General features: G+C 35.3%; 1 protein-coding gene across 1 annotated transcript in view; it reads left to right on the forward strand.

The window, feature by feature from the left end:
- The window catches only part of LOC104287393 (A disintegrin and metalloproteinase with thrombospondin motifs 6-like), a 160,151-nt gene that overhangs the window by 9,451 nt on the left and 135,261 nt on the right, over nt 1–15,439 (forward strand). Inside the window, exons 3-6 of the mRNA XM_009886090.1 lie at nt 3,150–3,318; nt 9,369–9,583; nt 10,117–10,200; nt 10,700–10,845. Of these exons, the coding sequence (XP_009884392.1) occupies nt 3,150–3,318; nt 9,369–9,583; nt 10,117–10,200; nt 10,700–10,845 (614 nt within the window). The remainder of the gene's footprint in view (nt 1–3,149; nt 3,319–9,368; nt 9,584–10,116; nt 10,201–10,699; nt 10,846–15,439) is intronic.

The following is a 15,439-nucleotide window of genomic DNA, read 5'->3' on the forward strand; positions in this document are numbered from 1 at the left end:
ACAGGCTGCCCAGGGAGGTTGTGGAGTCCCCTTCTCTGGAGATTTTCAAGACCCGCCTGGATGCAGTCCTGAGTAATGTGCTCTAGGCAATCCTGCTTTAGCAGGGGAGTTGGACTAGATGCTCTCTAGAGGTCCCTTCCAACTCTGAAAATTCAGTGATTCTGTGAAAAGGCTGTGGGTGTTGTTTACTGGGACTTCAGTAAAGCCTTTGACACAATTTCTTACAGCATTCTCCTGGAGAAACTGGCGGTTCTTGGCTTGGACAGGGGTATTCCTCACTGGTTAAAAAAAAACCAAACAACTAAAACCTGTCTGGATGGCCAGGCCCAAAGAGTGGTGGTGAATGGAGTTGAATCGAGTTGGTGGCTGGTCACAAGTGGTGTTCCTTGAGGCTCAGTACTGGGGCTAGTTCTGTTTAATATCTTTATCAATGACCTTGATGAGGGGATCGAGTGCACCATCAGTAAGTTTGCAGACAACACCAAGTTGGGTGGGAGTGTTGATCTGCTTGAGGGTAGGAAGGCTCTACAGAGGGATTTGGACAGGCTGGATCAATGGGCTGAGGCCAATGGTATGAAGTTCAACAAGGCCAAGTGCTGGGTCCTGCACTTAGGTCACAATAACCCCATGCGATGCTACAGGCTTGGGGAAGAGTGGCTGGAAATCTGCCTGGCAGAAAAGGACCTGGGGGTGTTGGTTGACAGCCAGATGAATATGAGCCAGCTATGTTCCCTGGTGACCATGGTGGTCAACAGCATCCTGTCCTGTATCAGGAATAGTGTGGTGAGCAGGACTAGGGAAGTGATCATTCCCCTGTACTCTGCACTGGTGGGGCTGCACCTGAAATACTGTGTTTAGTTTTGGGCCCCTCATTACAAGACACATTGGGGTACTGGAGCGTGTCTAAAGAAGGGCAATGAAGCTAGTGAGGGGTCTGGAGAACAAGTCTTATGAGGAGTGGCTGAGGGAACTGGGGTTGTTTAGCCTATGGAGAGGAAAGGAGGCTCAGGGGAGATGTTATCGCTCTCTACAACAACCTGAAAGGAGGTTGTTGCGAAGTGAGTGTTGGTCTCTTTTCCCAAGTACCAAGTGATAGGACAAGACGAAATGGCCTCAAGTTGTGCCAGGGGAGGTTTAGATTGGATATTAAGAAAAATTACTTCACCAGAAGGGTTGTCAAATATTGGAACAGGCTGCCCAGGGAAGTGGTCGTCACCATCACTGGAGGTATTTAAAAGATGGGTAGATGTGGGACTTAGGGGCATGGTTTAGTGGTGGACTTGGTAGTGTTAGGTTAACGGTTGGACTTGATGATCTTAAGGGTCTTTTCCAACCTAAATGATTCTATGATTCTGCTGAAACTTGGTTATTTCAGGAGTGAAGAACAGCAAGCAGCTGATGTATAAAACGGCAGCAAGAGGAGAGCTTTGACCAAGAGTACAATGGCAAGTCCTGATCTCAGTAACAGCTTTGGGATATTTAGAGAAAATATGGAGCAAGTGGTCTTATGCCTAATCATAGAGGCCTCATCAGAGGAGTTAAAAAAAACAAAAGAAAACCAAAACCTAAACCAAACAAAAACCTCTTTAATAAAAAAAAAAGGCTCATGCATAGTCCTTGCATTACAGATCAAAGATGTAGTTGAAATTTATGATTCCTAAAATCAGGATATGAATGATGATTAGGGGATTAGAACGTCTCTCATATGAGGAAAGGCTGAGGGACTTGGGTCTCTTTAGCCTAGAGAAAAGAAGATTGAGGGGGGATCTTATCAATGCTTATAAATACTTAAAGGGAGGGTGCCAGGGGGATGGGAACAGTCTTTTTTCAGTGGTGCCCAGTGATAGGACAAGAGGTAATGGGCACAAACTTGACCATAGGAAGTTCCATCTGAACGTGAGGAGGAACTTCTTTACTTTGAGGGTGGCAGAGCACTGGAACAGGCTGCCCAGAGAGGTTGTGGAGTGTGCCACTCTGGAGACATTCAAAACCTGCCTGGACGCTGTCCTGTGCAACCTGCTGTAGGTGACCCTGCTCTGGCGGGGGGATTGGACTAGATGATCTCCAGAGGTCCCTTCCAACCCTGACCGTTCTGTGATTCTGTGAATGCAGGAGTTCCTGCTTCCAGTTTCCTGCCTGATCATTAGCTCTTTTCCCTGGTGCAGAAAGTTTATACATTCAGGGTTTTCTAGATACAGATACCAGAATTTTTTATTTAGCAAATATAGGTGTCTGTCTGGGCTTATTCACTAATATTTCTATAGCTGAAAGGATCCCAAAACTGGATCATCTGCTAAATTTCAGTTTTAATTGCTGAAGGTTCAGGAGATTATGTAGTTGGCCTGAAACCCCCCCTTCCTTCCATAAATCACTTCCTGATTGGAAGAAGCTGAGTTCACAAATGTAAAACATGAGCATAGAATATCTATTCCTCTGCACTGCAGTATGAGGGGAAAAAAAAAAAAGTAAAAACGTTCATTTCTTATGGAGAATGAAGTCTAGTACACAGTCTGCAATGACTTGAATTTGCCAGAGATTTGTGGTGAGACCTTTTAAGGAATAAATGCTTTGTAGATAGTGTAGCCTAAGTTAATATTAATAATTTGATTTTAATAACTAGCTCAGTTTTTGAATTAAGCATCTGGATGTAAAATGCTGAATGGCTTCCTGAAATATATTTTCTAGAATTAATCCTTCATGTGTTTTTTCTTTGATACAGTGTGTGGTATTAAGCATATACTGGTGTGGCATCACAGAGTGCTCACCCTTTGAGCAAGGCCATTTTGGCTTGGCGTCACTTTTAATGGATAGGAATCACATAGTTTGGGAATATCTCTGTGAACAGATTGTTTGTCATATACCAAGAATATATCTTGCTTTCTTACCACATCTACCAAAAATGATGGGAAAGAACTCCAGAAATAGAAAAGAATTAAAATATCATTGCCCTCATTGTGTTGCTTATAGACATTACTCCTGCTCCCACTAAAGTCAGTGGAGGAGAGCTGGCTCATGCACTGTTTTCTGTGTTTGTTTATAGCTGTGAATTTCTTTACAGAAATGATAATCAAATATTACTTAAAGTTAAGTTTTTTAATAGGAATTTTATATTGTCTCTTGCAAGTTTTTATTTTCTTTTCTCCTTTAAGCATGGTGTCATTGCTACAGAAGATGAAGAGTATTTTATTGAGCCTTTAAGGAATATAACAAAAAATTCCAGTAACTTTAATTATGAAAATGGTCATCCACATGTTATATACAAAAAGTCTGCCATGCACCAGCAACATCTCTATGCTCGTGGTCACTGTGGAGTCTCAGGTGAGTATGAGTGCTATTAAGTGCTATTACTTTAAAAAAAAAAAAAAACCACAAAAAAACCCAACCCAAAACAAACAAAAAACCCCAAACTCAAACTTATGACTTATTTTAAAATATCTTGCTTGGTTCACATGTAAGGTACAATGGAGAATATAGCAGTAGGAATCCTCCTTTTGGGTGATGCAGTGACTACTGTTGAAAAGTAGGTTTTGTTTTTTTTCAGATTCAGATAGAGTGTAGTGTCTTTCAAAATCTAAGATACTGGGAGTAAGTTTTGTTTTATTCCTGTGTTGTGTACAGTGGTAATGATGAGCACAAGCTTCCTCAAAATGTGCTATAAATATACTTCATTCTCTGACTGAAAGGTGTGACTGAGTGACGAAGTATTACAGCTCAATGTTTAGTAAGTGTTCCATCTCATTTGAGGAAACTTGATGTATAATAAATATGTGTTAGTATTATGATTAGTAATACATTTGTGACTGGACTCCACATCTTTCTCATTTATGGAGGTTTATGGTGTTTTGATACTGGCTTTTGGTTCAGGTTGGTAACATTATTCCGTGCTAGTTGAGTATGAGATTTACAGGTGCCTTACAGGAAGGATTATATGGTTTTGATTGAGATGTTTTCCTTGTAAAGCAGTTTTAACTTCCACAAAAACATTTTTCAAGTATTCTTTGACGTGACTTTTCAGTTGCTTAAACTGAAGGTGAAAACCAATTTCTTGATGGCAGCTTGGAGTAAATCCAACATTATATTAGAGCACTAAAATAATGGCTTTTTTTACACAATAGAAAAATGTCCTAACCTTGTTTGTTTATATCTCAGAAATAGCTTGTTCTTAAAAGTTCAGTCATGGATAGTTGTATTCCATAAGATTTAGTGCACAGGACAGGCTGACAAATACTAATCTTAAATATCATTGTTCATGATGTAACAGCTTCTTTTGGAGGTTGTAACTTTTACTGGCACCAGCTGACTAAACTTACAGTGCAGATTGTCCATGCTTGGGAGACAGTTTTTCCTGCATGGTTCATTTAACTGTGTTTAGACTCTACTTGTAGTGAATGTCAAACTTTATGTATGTAAGTTTGGAAGTGTTATTCCATCTACGTGCTTTTAATGATTGCAAAACAAGTCTCCTAACTACTACTGCCTGCTAACTGATTGTAAAATAAGAGTACTAATGTATGTGGGTGCTCCAATTTATGCATTTCATAACAGACATCTGCGAAGCATCCATCTCTCTCATTTTGTAGGGAATGCTGTCACTTAAGTCTCTTGAAATAAGTAGAAGGGTCATTGTCGTGTCCTCAAACCAGGACAGTCATGAAATGCAGGCCAATGCTACTTTTGGCATTATAATATTACTAGAAAAAGAAAATGTATTGGTCTCTGTCACATGTTATCTTTTAGATTATTGCTTAGGAAGTCACTCTCGTCCAAGCCAGGTTGAAGCAGTGGCAGCTAGTTAGATCATGTCGCATCCAACTGTTCTGGTGGTATGTGTTATATGGATCATAGGTCAATCAGAGCTATGCATCTTGTGTGCATTTTTTGTGAAACATGCAGTAATCTTTAGCATTTATTTCTTTGCATATTTGATGCTGCCTTTATTCTTGGAAGCTCCTGTGCATTTCCTGAGCTTCCACACCTGTCACATCCTGAAGTCCTTAATTATTGAAATACAGAAGCACTATTTCTTACAAGCCCAAGACTACTTTCATGCTCGTTCATCTCAGTTTCTCCTTTTTCTGTTGCTCTGTGTACTACTACCACTCTATGAAAATTTCTGAAAAACTTTGCTCTCCCCCAAAACTTCAGTCTTACTTTTCCAGATGATGTGCTATTTTAATGCTCTCCTGGGTACCAAAATCTTTTAAACGCATTTTCTGAGCACTGTTTCAGCTTTATCGCAAAGAGATATGGCATCCAAAGCATCTCCAGAATATCTAAAAAGTAAAATTAAATATTAATTTTCAGTTTCTCAGCTTCTAGACCCTAGGACTAAAGCCAGGTTTACAGTAATAACTTTTTACTAGTAGAATAAATCTTTGGGGCATTTGACTGTTTTTTGGAATCTTTGAACACTCTGATTTTGTAGTTGTTTTATTTATTTTAAAAAGTCTAAATGCAGCTGTAATAAAACTGTAAATGCACTTTTACCAGTATATAATTTATTTTGTCTGGGAGACTGATTTTTTTTTTTTTTAGTTGGTTTTTTTTTTTTTTTAGCTATACCTTCAGAACACTTTTGCCAGTACAACATACGCTGGGAGGAATCTGCTTGTGTAGCTGTGCTACTATTAACAGTCTGGCAAGTTTCCCCTACTGTAATCTAGACCTAAATTTATTATGTACCTGTTCTGTATCAGGGAAGTGGTCAGGATTTTGAAGTGTTGATAGAGACGAGTGTTATTTCTGACCTTTCTTAGAAAAATGGCAATAATTGACAGAAAGAGGGGTAGGTAGTTCGGAGAAAGGATGATCAGAATTGGTTGGTATGAGCAAGTGATAGACTACTTCATAGTAGATAGTATAATTGCAGTGGCAAATACAAGAGAAGAATTGGAGAGGCAGAGATAATATTTCCCTATTTGACAGATAGTTTAGGTTCAGATAAGAATATGGGATAGAACTGTGGCTGGTTTTCATAACCTAAATTAGATTTTAAGCAGTTAGACATAAGAATATTTTTTAAATAAAAAAGTTAAAATTAATAGTCTGTGTATATATTGTCATCGAGCTTACTATGTTTTATGAAATATAGCTGAAATTATTAAAGCCTTGCTAAGAAGTTGAGCACCTTCAAATTCCAATTGCTTCAATGGGATTTGAGACCACTGGGTTATTTTACAGAATGCTTTGTGGGTTCAGCCTCTAGAAGAGTTAGATTTTATTCATTTATATTCTGTGCAAAACAGTAACAACATCTAGGTGGTTTTCCAAAGAAAGGATGTCTCTAAGCCATGGAGTAGACAGGTATAAATGGGATGCCCAATGTAATTTGGTTAAAAGCTTATAATTTTAATATTAAATATTTAGAGAGGGCATGTCAAAATCCTCCATTTTGCAACAAATTTCTTACATTATGGATTGCTTTCTGTGGTATGCTTGTTTGACTGCATAGTTAATTGAAATGCTTATTTGTCTGATGCTTAATAGCATGCACTACATTAAAGTTGAAAAAATAATTTTTGTTATGATTCATTATTTTTGCATTTGCACTGTTTCTACTGAAAAGCTGTATGCTTGTATTTGTGTCTAAAGTTGAAATTCTGTTTTGTTGGAAGTGTGAAATAAAATTTCTTTACTTTCTTTGGAGTTGCAAGAATTTAAAAAAAACAAACAACACACTCTTGAAACAAAAAAAAAAAACCACCCCACCCACCCATGCACCCCTTGTTACAAATATACAGACTGTGTTTGGATAAGATTGAGAAACAACAAAAAGTGGCAGATTTAGGGATGGATCTGCTACATGTTGCCTCACGTAGTGGTTTTACTTGTGCCAGACTTTACAGTCAGTGTATTCTAAAATGAAAAAATGCTTGTATATACATTAAATGATGTTGTTAATAGTAAGAAAAAGCAGCACATAGTCCTTCACTTCAAAAATATTCTCACAGTTGCATCTTACATAAGTACTTTTCTGTTGCGTTTTGAGATCTCTTTCTAATATTTGTGTGCTCTCCTCTCCTGCACCTTCCATCCCCACCTAGGATCTTTAGAGGAGTGATTTAGGAAAACTTGGGTACCATAGTTGTAAACTCCATGTCTATACACATTTGGATTTCTTTTCAGTTGCAATTTAAAACCTAACTTCCTGTTTTTGTAATTGTTACTTTGGGGTTAATTACAGTGTTTGACTTTTCTTCATTGATGCTTTCTTTTACTTTCCAATAGCTATGTTCAATGTTAATGCAAGTTTAAGGGTTTTTTAAACCTAGGAATATGGTGGAAAAATAACATAACTTGCCACGGAACTATTTTTGTTAAATATATTGTAAATTTTTATTGACAGGTTTTAGCTTTGTAAAGGAAATTATCATAATTATTTAGTGTCTTTTTTTAAGTAAAACAGCATAAGCGTTGATAGATACTGGAGTGTGAGCCAAAGTACTCAGGATTGTTTTCAACTCATTACTTTGAGACCAGCTGAAGCCTAAGCTTCTCATCTGATAAGAAAAAGAGTAATATTTGTTTTTGTGAATTCTTCGGAGACCTTTATTTGAAAGACGCTATCAAGATGAGTCCAACAGAATCTTATCTTTTTTTTTCCCCCTGAAAGTTTTCTGCATTAGCTCATCAGTTTTCAGATGTTTAGAATAGATTTGTATATTTGAGTGAAAAAATATGAATGAATGTTGAAACAGTGTTGCATTTCTAAAGTACTCTTAGCACTCTAAGAGCATCAGAAACCCTCAGACATCATCATTTGCTATTTGGCAATAAACATAAAATTTGTAAAAACTTTACTACAGAAGTTGTCAGAGAATTCTAGATATTCCTAAATCACTATTTGTGAGATGACGATCTTTGAGCAACTAAAGCAACTTTGAATTTCCTAGAATAGAGATGAAAAAAAAAACAGGAAAAAGCTTAGTATTAATTATAGAATCTTCATCAGGCTTTAATACTTTGTACTATTTTTTAAAATGAGTGTAATCTTATACTCATTGCAGAATGAGGATTATTTTATTACTGGCATTTTGTCAACTACCAGGTTTATTTTAATTTTTCAATTTTTCTAAAATATTTACCTTTTAAAGCCAACACTGTGGAAGCAACAATTATGAAACACTGCAACAGTGGGAATGTAGCAGCTTTGTATTATCAGTTTTGACCTGAACATACATTCTTTGCGGTGTAGTTATAGCCCTTTGAAAATAGTGTGCTTAGTTGAATTGCATAAAGCATTGTTTTTTCACAGAAGGTACTGGTCCTATCTCAACTCGTCCTTAGCTGTACCTGTTTTAGTAGAGGAAGGATACATCTCAGGAATTGCTCACTTGAGCAGTCCTGTTCAGTCAATTATAAATGTATCTAACTATTAATGTTCTTATGTTCCTTCATAATGATCAAGAATACCTTAAAAATTTTGAAATCCTACTTATGTAAAGTCAGCCTAATTATATACATCAATAAATTTAAGATTGAGATTGTGTGGGTCTTTGTGGAAAAGGGATAATTAATACACACAAAAATGACAGTTTTGCAGGGAAGGATGGGTTCAATTTTGCCCCGAGGACAGGAATTAAAATTTACAATAGGTTTGTAGTGTTTCTTTTGCTGATAATTACAGCTGTTTGGATTTTTAATAATCAATCTGTTGCATGCAAAAAATATTTTTTTTTCTATGTTTCATAAAACAAGTACAAGAATCAACATATTTGAATTAAAATTAGTGTTAAAAATAACTATAGAAATTATTCCATGTCAGGCCATTTTAAACTTCCTGTTATAGTTAATTCATAAGGTAGATAAAATATAATCTGATAGCTTTCTTGAAAAGTGATTTATTTAGCCCAAAAACTATTAGGCATGTAAACATAATTGCTTAATAATTAGAGTTTCACAGGAGGGGAAAAAAGCTTTTTGGTGCCTTATCAGTGTGTTTAATTCCTTAATATATTTTGATACCTTTTACCTTAATTTTGAAATTTTTATTTCCAGTTTGGTTTTTTTCCCCAAATATTATAGCTGTCTTGTTCTTATCCTTAAAATTCTAAAATGTGCTTGTGGCTAGCTATAACTAATCTTTAGTATTAACATAGATACGCAGAATCAAATCTGTTAAGAGAATATGATAATTTATTATCTTAAGTCAGGTTAAGAAGAGTTGAGAATATTAGAACTCAAAGTTGTTTTTCCATTACATAAGGTATTTTAAAATAAAATTTAGACAAATTTAATTTTCTTTTGCCTCAAGAAAGACTTCTTTTTTAGAAGCTTGAAGATTATAATCTCAACATAAAACCAGCTGCATTTGTATGAGTTTTACTAGTGACCCCTCTGAAATGTTTAATTGTTTTGGTTCCTAGAAGACCTCACAAGAAGCGGTAAACCGTGGTGGATGAGTGATGCATCTGCTTTTCCAACTTCACTTCCAGTCAATGACACGTTAAATAGTCATAGTCGACAGAAGAGATCAGTAAGCCTTGAACGGTTTGTGGAAACGCTGGTAGTAGCAGACAAAATGATGGTGGGATACCATGGTCGCAAAGACATTGAGCACTATGTTTTGAGTGTAATGAATATTGTAAGTTTCATCCCTCTCTGCATTCATATCAAAATGCATGTTCTGAAATGATAAAGCAACTGTAAAGTATTTCTTTATTGGCATGAATAATGCCTTAATTCCTGCAAGCTGATATACATTTTAATAGTTGAAATAGGGCAAATGTTAACATTGTGGGGAAAAATGCGGTACTGTTTCTGTCAAGAAATATGCTGTGATGGCTTTTAAATTGTTTGTCTTTGATTTTACATTCATATAATTATATTTAGAATGTACAGTTTTATTCTCTTTAAGTTGGTAGTCTAAATGTTCCTTATGCTGGATGGATTATGAAGCAAGGCATAAATGGTTTTGACTGAAAAGTATGACTGAAGAAGTTTAATTTTTACTGAATGGTCATTTGTTGGTCCAAAAATAACTCTTATTCATGTGATAATGATAATTAACATTATGAAATTACGTTGAGCAGGAAAATAGGTTAATTTTTAACCGTTTAGGAAATAAGTAGTGTTTCTTGTCTGACTTTGTGCCTTTTCTTATTTTCTGGAGGTCAGGTTGCCAAACTTTATCATGATTCCAGTCTAGGAAACATTGTGAATATTATAGTGACACGTTTAATTGTCCTCACTGAAGACCAGGTAAGAGCTGTTGCACTTAAGTTTTATATCCCTGAAATACAAGTTATGCTATTGTGTAATATAGGTTTAGTTTAACTGTTTCTTGAAATGGCTGCATCTGAGTACAAAACCTATCTTGTAATCTTTCACTACTTTAATCAAGATGAAACAGTTCAAATGAATACTCCTTATGTATCATCTCAAAGATATCTGTTGTTTACTTCAGGTGGATATTAATGCACCTTTGGGGATGTCAGTTTTATTTTTAGATCTATATTTTGATATTCTGAATTTTTATTTTTTTTTAATTGACATAATCATTATTAAAGTTGGAGCAGAAAGAATGCTTGTTCAGCTGAACTTGGGGTCAGATTTTACAGAGATAAAATTCGGCAAGAAGAGTTTATTCCTAGAAACCACTGCTTCTAATTATAGTCCAGTTTTTAGTCTTCAAAAGGCTTAACAACTGACCTTTTAGTAATTTGTTTGGAACGCTTCTGGTATGCGTGTTGTATTGCAGCCAAACTTGGAGATAAACCACCATGCAGACAAGTCCCTCGATAGCTTCTGTAAGTGGCAGAAATCCATTCTGTCCCATCAAAGTGATGGAAACACCATTCCAGAAAATGGGATTGCCCACCATGATAACGCGGTTCTTATTACTAGGTATGGTCATTAAGAATTGTGTTTATTTTCTTTTATTTCTGTAGCTTTCTTGTTCTTACTATATATATATATATATATTTTATATATAGCTAGTTTTAAAGTAATATAATTGGTAGGTAATCTTAAGAGAAGGAAAAATAATAGATGGCTTGTCTTAAACATATCAGACTATTAAACTATAAATTAAGATTTTGGAAAAGTAAGATCTACAAATTACTTGCTTCTGCTTTTATTTTCACTTCATAATTGCCAATGCAAAGTATTCCAGTAGAATAGATGGATCCTGTTGAACATTTTATACTTCTATAATTGAAAAGAATTCATAAGATTATGGAGAATAAAAGTATGGGAAACATTTTCTTAACTATAATGGGTTTTTTTATAAGAATTTCAAGCCAGAACCTCAACTATTTTCTGCTGACACAACAGGTTCATGCAGATTCAGGCAATCTGCTTTCTAGCTGTCTTGATTTATTATGCTTAGTTAAGATGAGAACTGTCAGTTTTAATAGATAATTTCAAAGTGTGCATATGTGCACATTTGTTTGCTTCTATTCCACCCTTACTGTGATAGATTCAAATAAGCTTGTGCTGTAATCTTGCAATCCTGGTAAACCTATTCCTGTTTATCCTCTGCAGTTATGGGTAGGCAACTGTACTTTATTAGATCAGTTTCCCTGTTCTTTAAGGACAGTATTTATTCTTTTCTATTTTGTTTAAATAGCAGCAGGTGCAGCAGCACTAATTTGGATTAGAATCTTTGTATTATAATTTCTGCTTTCCCAGGACAAATTCTGTACTGTATGTGACCCATTTGTGGAATCATTGTGTTCACTGCAGAAATTTTTAAAATAGTTGATTAGAATAATTTCTTTCCTGGAATTTTGCATAAAAAGTGTAATAGTAATGACCACCCATGTATTTTGCATTCATATTTCAAATATAATCGTTATGGGCGGTCATTAATACTACATAATAACAATTAGAATGATTAAATGCCAAAGTGATTTAGAGACCAGTTATAGTCCAGGAATTTTTTTTTTTAAAGTCTCTTATATTAAAAAGCAAAAATTGAATGAAATTAAAAATAAAATAGTTACATTCTAAGATCTTGTTTATTTTTTTTCTTCTTTTTATTCCAACAAAGGCTCAATTTTTTTGCATACAATTAGTTCCTTCACTAGGGCTGCTCACATGTGAAATGAAATACATCTTTATGGCTGTGCTACACATCAAGCTTTTACTGGCAGTGAGTGAAAAAGGTGGAATGGGTGTGTCAGTCAAAGCTCCCCAGTATGTATGTATAAGCTGCATTGGCAACATTACATTTTTACTGTTATGGCTGAATAACTGGATGTTTTGTCAGTGTTATTCTGGCACTGCAAAGCATAGTTGTTTATTTTTTTTCACTGTTGTGCTTTAATACCTTTTATTACTGAATATTCTGTACTGCCTTCCCTGTTCTGGTAGGATAGTCCTAGCATAGTTATGAACAGTTCTGTGTTCCAGATGAAGGTTTAAGCCAATGCTAACTTGCAGGCCTTTAAAAAGAGCAAGTGTCCAGAGAACATGAATAATACCTGTTGAAAAGTAAGATTTTCAGTAAGAAGTAGTAAATGTTAAGGACTTAACTTTATTCTTCATTATTGATGCTTAGTAATTACTAAAGTATGCTGCAGAGTTTCTTTAGGACTTGTGTATGCTATGTTTTAAAAAGGACAAAAGAGTTACAAAAGTAACTTCCAAGTTTACTTCTAAGTAGTTTACACTTTGAAGTATATACCTATATTTTAAATTAACAAAGTGCCTCAATGTAGTATCAGCAGGCTAGTAATATCTACCTTTAAAGCATTGCTGAACTTTTAAGTTGAGATATATATCCTTTCACAATAGAATATTTGTATTCATTTATTTACTATAATAATTGTAATTTCTGAAAATAATCACATATGCTACACTAATCAATTTGAATGGATCAATCAGGCTTTTACTGAAACTGCTAGCTATCCTGGCTCTTACTAAAAAGATGTAACAGCATATGTGAAAAATTGATTTTTCTTTTTCTTTTTTTTTGGGGGGGGGGGAAGGAATGAGTAAAGATAAATTTATGTTAATATAAAAATGTAAATACATTAATTCTATGTAATTCTAAATGACTTACTGAAATAGTAACATGCTTGGTTTTATTCTGTTTTGGATATCTCGCATGATGAACCAGGGTTAATGCATTACATGTAAAAGAGAAGGGTGTAGCTACTGTGCTTTAAAGTCCTAAAGTGTTGAAGAGCTCTTTAGTAACCTCTTCTATATGAATTAATTTGAACCTATACTACCATACTTGAGGTAATTTTTTAGCTGCTGTAATAGTGTTTTGAAAGCAGTTTCATGAATCTCTCTCACACATGCTGCTCTGCTTTGTATGGGATAATTACATTTTCATTAGAACTGACACTGGGACCATTTTTGGTCATTGTGTGTATTATTATTTTATGGAAAGTAGGAAAGCTTCAGTTCACCATTATGAATAGTTCTGCATTAATCAAAACCAGATTTTTCAGTAATTGATTTATTTGAAAATATTACCTAGTCCTAGCTGACTACTTTTTTTTCTTAGAAACAGATGGCTTTCCTCCATGATACTTTCAAAGACAGCATGCTCTGGTCTGGAAGAAAAACAAACCAGTGTTGTGGGTGCCAATTCCTTAGGGGTGTCTACTTGACCGTAGACAGACTTTTGTACTTTAAACTAGCTGTGTGCTAAAAACCACTGGCATGGAGGTGTGCCCAGGCTAATCTCCTAAGTCCCATGGAGATGATGTTACCATGCCTGCGAAGCCACTGGTCTTTGGACAAGAGTCTAACTATGTTCAGTGTGTCTGGTGTACAGGCTTCTCTGTTATGGTCCTGCAGGCATCCTGCAGTCTGCAAAGCACTTATTTTAGTAGATGGTGGGGGATTGCAGAAAACTTCTTAGCTGATAATAAAAAATAAGGCAGATAAGAGACTGGTCCAAGTAAGAACCTGATTCTCGATCTGTAGAGCAAAATCATGGTGGTGGAAGTATGGTATTGCTTGCACAAATATGGTAACAAAAATAAGGTTCATTTTCAACTCACTGTGGTGAGTATTAGGACTGGTTTAACTTCTTTAATGCTGCCAGATTTTGCTGTAGGCATAAAAATGATAATTAGCAAGAATGTTTCCTGATTATATTGTTAGCAGAAGCATCTTCCTTCAGTTTCACTGGGGAGCTTCTGAGCATCCCTGAAATTGGTGAGAGTTAGATACCTTGTAAAATGAACCCAGGGGTGGGTAATAGGCCTCATACAGGGTGCTTATTACAGAGTTTTGGCATATCGGGTGACTGTATAACGTGAATATCAGTGTTCTGGGTAATTGCTAATACTTTAGTGTTATTGTGCCTTTGTCTTCTTTTAGTCATTTACTTTCAGAACTTTTGTTCATATTTTCCGAGTCTTAAATCAAGTGCTTAATGTTACTTCAAGATACGACTGTGATTGAATTAAGGTTCTAAAACAATGACAGCTGGATTTTTTTTTTTTTTTGTATAGCATACCCTCTTTGAAATTTCACCTAGACTTGTTCTGTTGGAGACTGTATTTGTCTTAGACTTTAATATTTTGTCCTCTAATTGTCTAAATTGGGTTCTTGGGGGTGAGTGACAGTAAAACACTTACATTTTATTTATAAAGTTGATTAATAGTATAATGCTGTTTCAAAAGTGTCGTCTTTTTTCCATTAAGTGACTTTGACTTTAGATAAACCTAGTGAATCCTTAAAATTCTTTCATATTAAAAAAAAAAAAAGGGGGGGGGGAATAAAACCTTGTATGATTCTCTTATTTCAAGTCTTTTGTCAGACAAAAAATAGTCTTTGTATTTGGTTCCTGTACTCCTGCATCACTAATGTGATAATCTTACTTTTTAGCACAACTAATGTCAGGTTCTCCGATTTTTTTTATTTTTTTTTTTTGTGTGTGTGTGTTTTGTTTTAGGACTCTAAGTTTTAAAAGTCTCTGTATAGTCTCCTTTGTGCATCCTACCCCTGACTTGGAAGTATCTATTTGCTTTTTTGAAGTGAGTTCTTGTTTGTTTGCTGGGATTGCGGATTTTTCAGGGGTTTGTGTGTGTTGTGTGGTATCGTGGTTTTGGTAGCCTGCTGACTTTTGTTTCTTCAGAAACTCTCTAAGAAAGATAGTCTACATAGTTTACCTTAAAAAATTTTGAGGTCCTAATGTATGCTATGGTAGTTACTTTTTTTTGTTTGTTTGTTTGAAGAACACTTAACCCAGATTTCCTTCCATTTCAATCAATTGCTTCCTTCTCTTGATCTTAAAGATCACAAAGTAGGGAATTTGTTAAAACGATATGTCACTTTGGGTTCCTGGCACTTTTAGATCATGAAATTCCTGAACAATACTTTGCTTGCAAGTTAACCATATACACTTTGAACAAAACAATCCTTGTCCTGTGTACCTGCACAGAATGCTAAGGGCCAGAGGGTTGCATTCTGGGTTACGCTTTGTAGCAATGGTGGAGAGGATAACAAAATTAAAATTGTTCCCCCCCCCCCC

The sequence above is a fragment of the Charadrius vociferus genome, unplaced genomic scaffold (genome assembly GCF_000708025.1).
Source record: "Charadrius vociferus isolate BGI_N301 unplaced genomic scaffold, ASM70802v2 scaffold675, whole genome shotgun sequence".
NCBI classification, from domain to species: Eukaryota; Metazoa; Chordata; class Aves; order Charadriiformes; family Charadriidae; genus Charadrius; species Charadrius vociferus.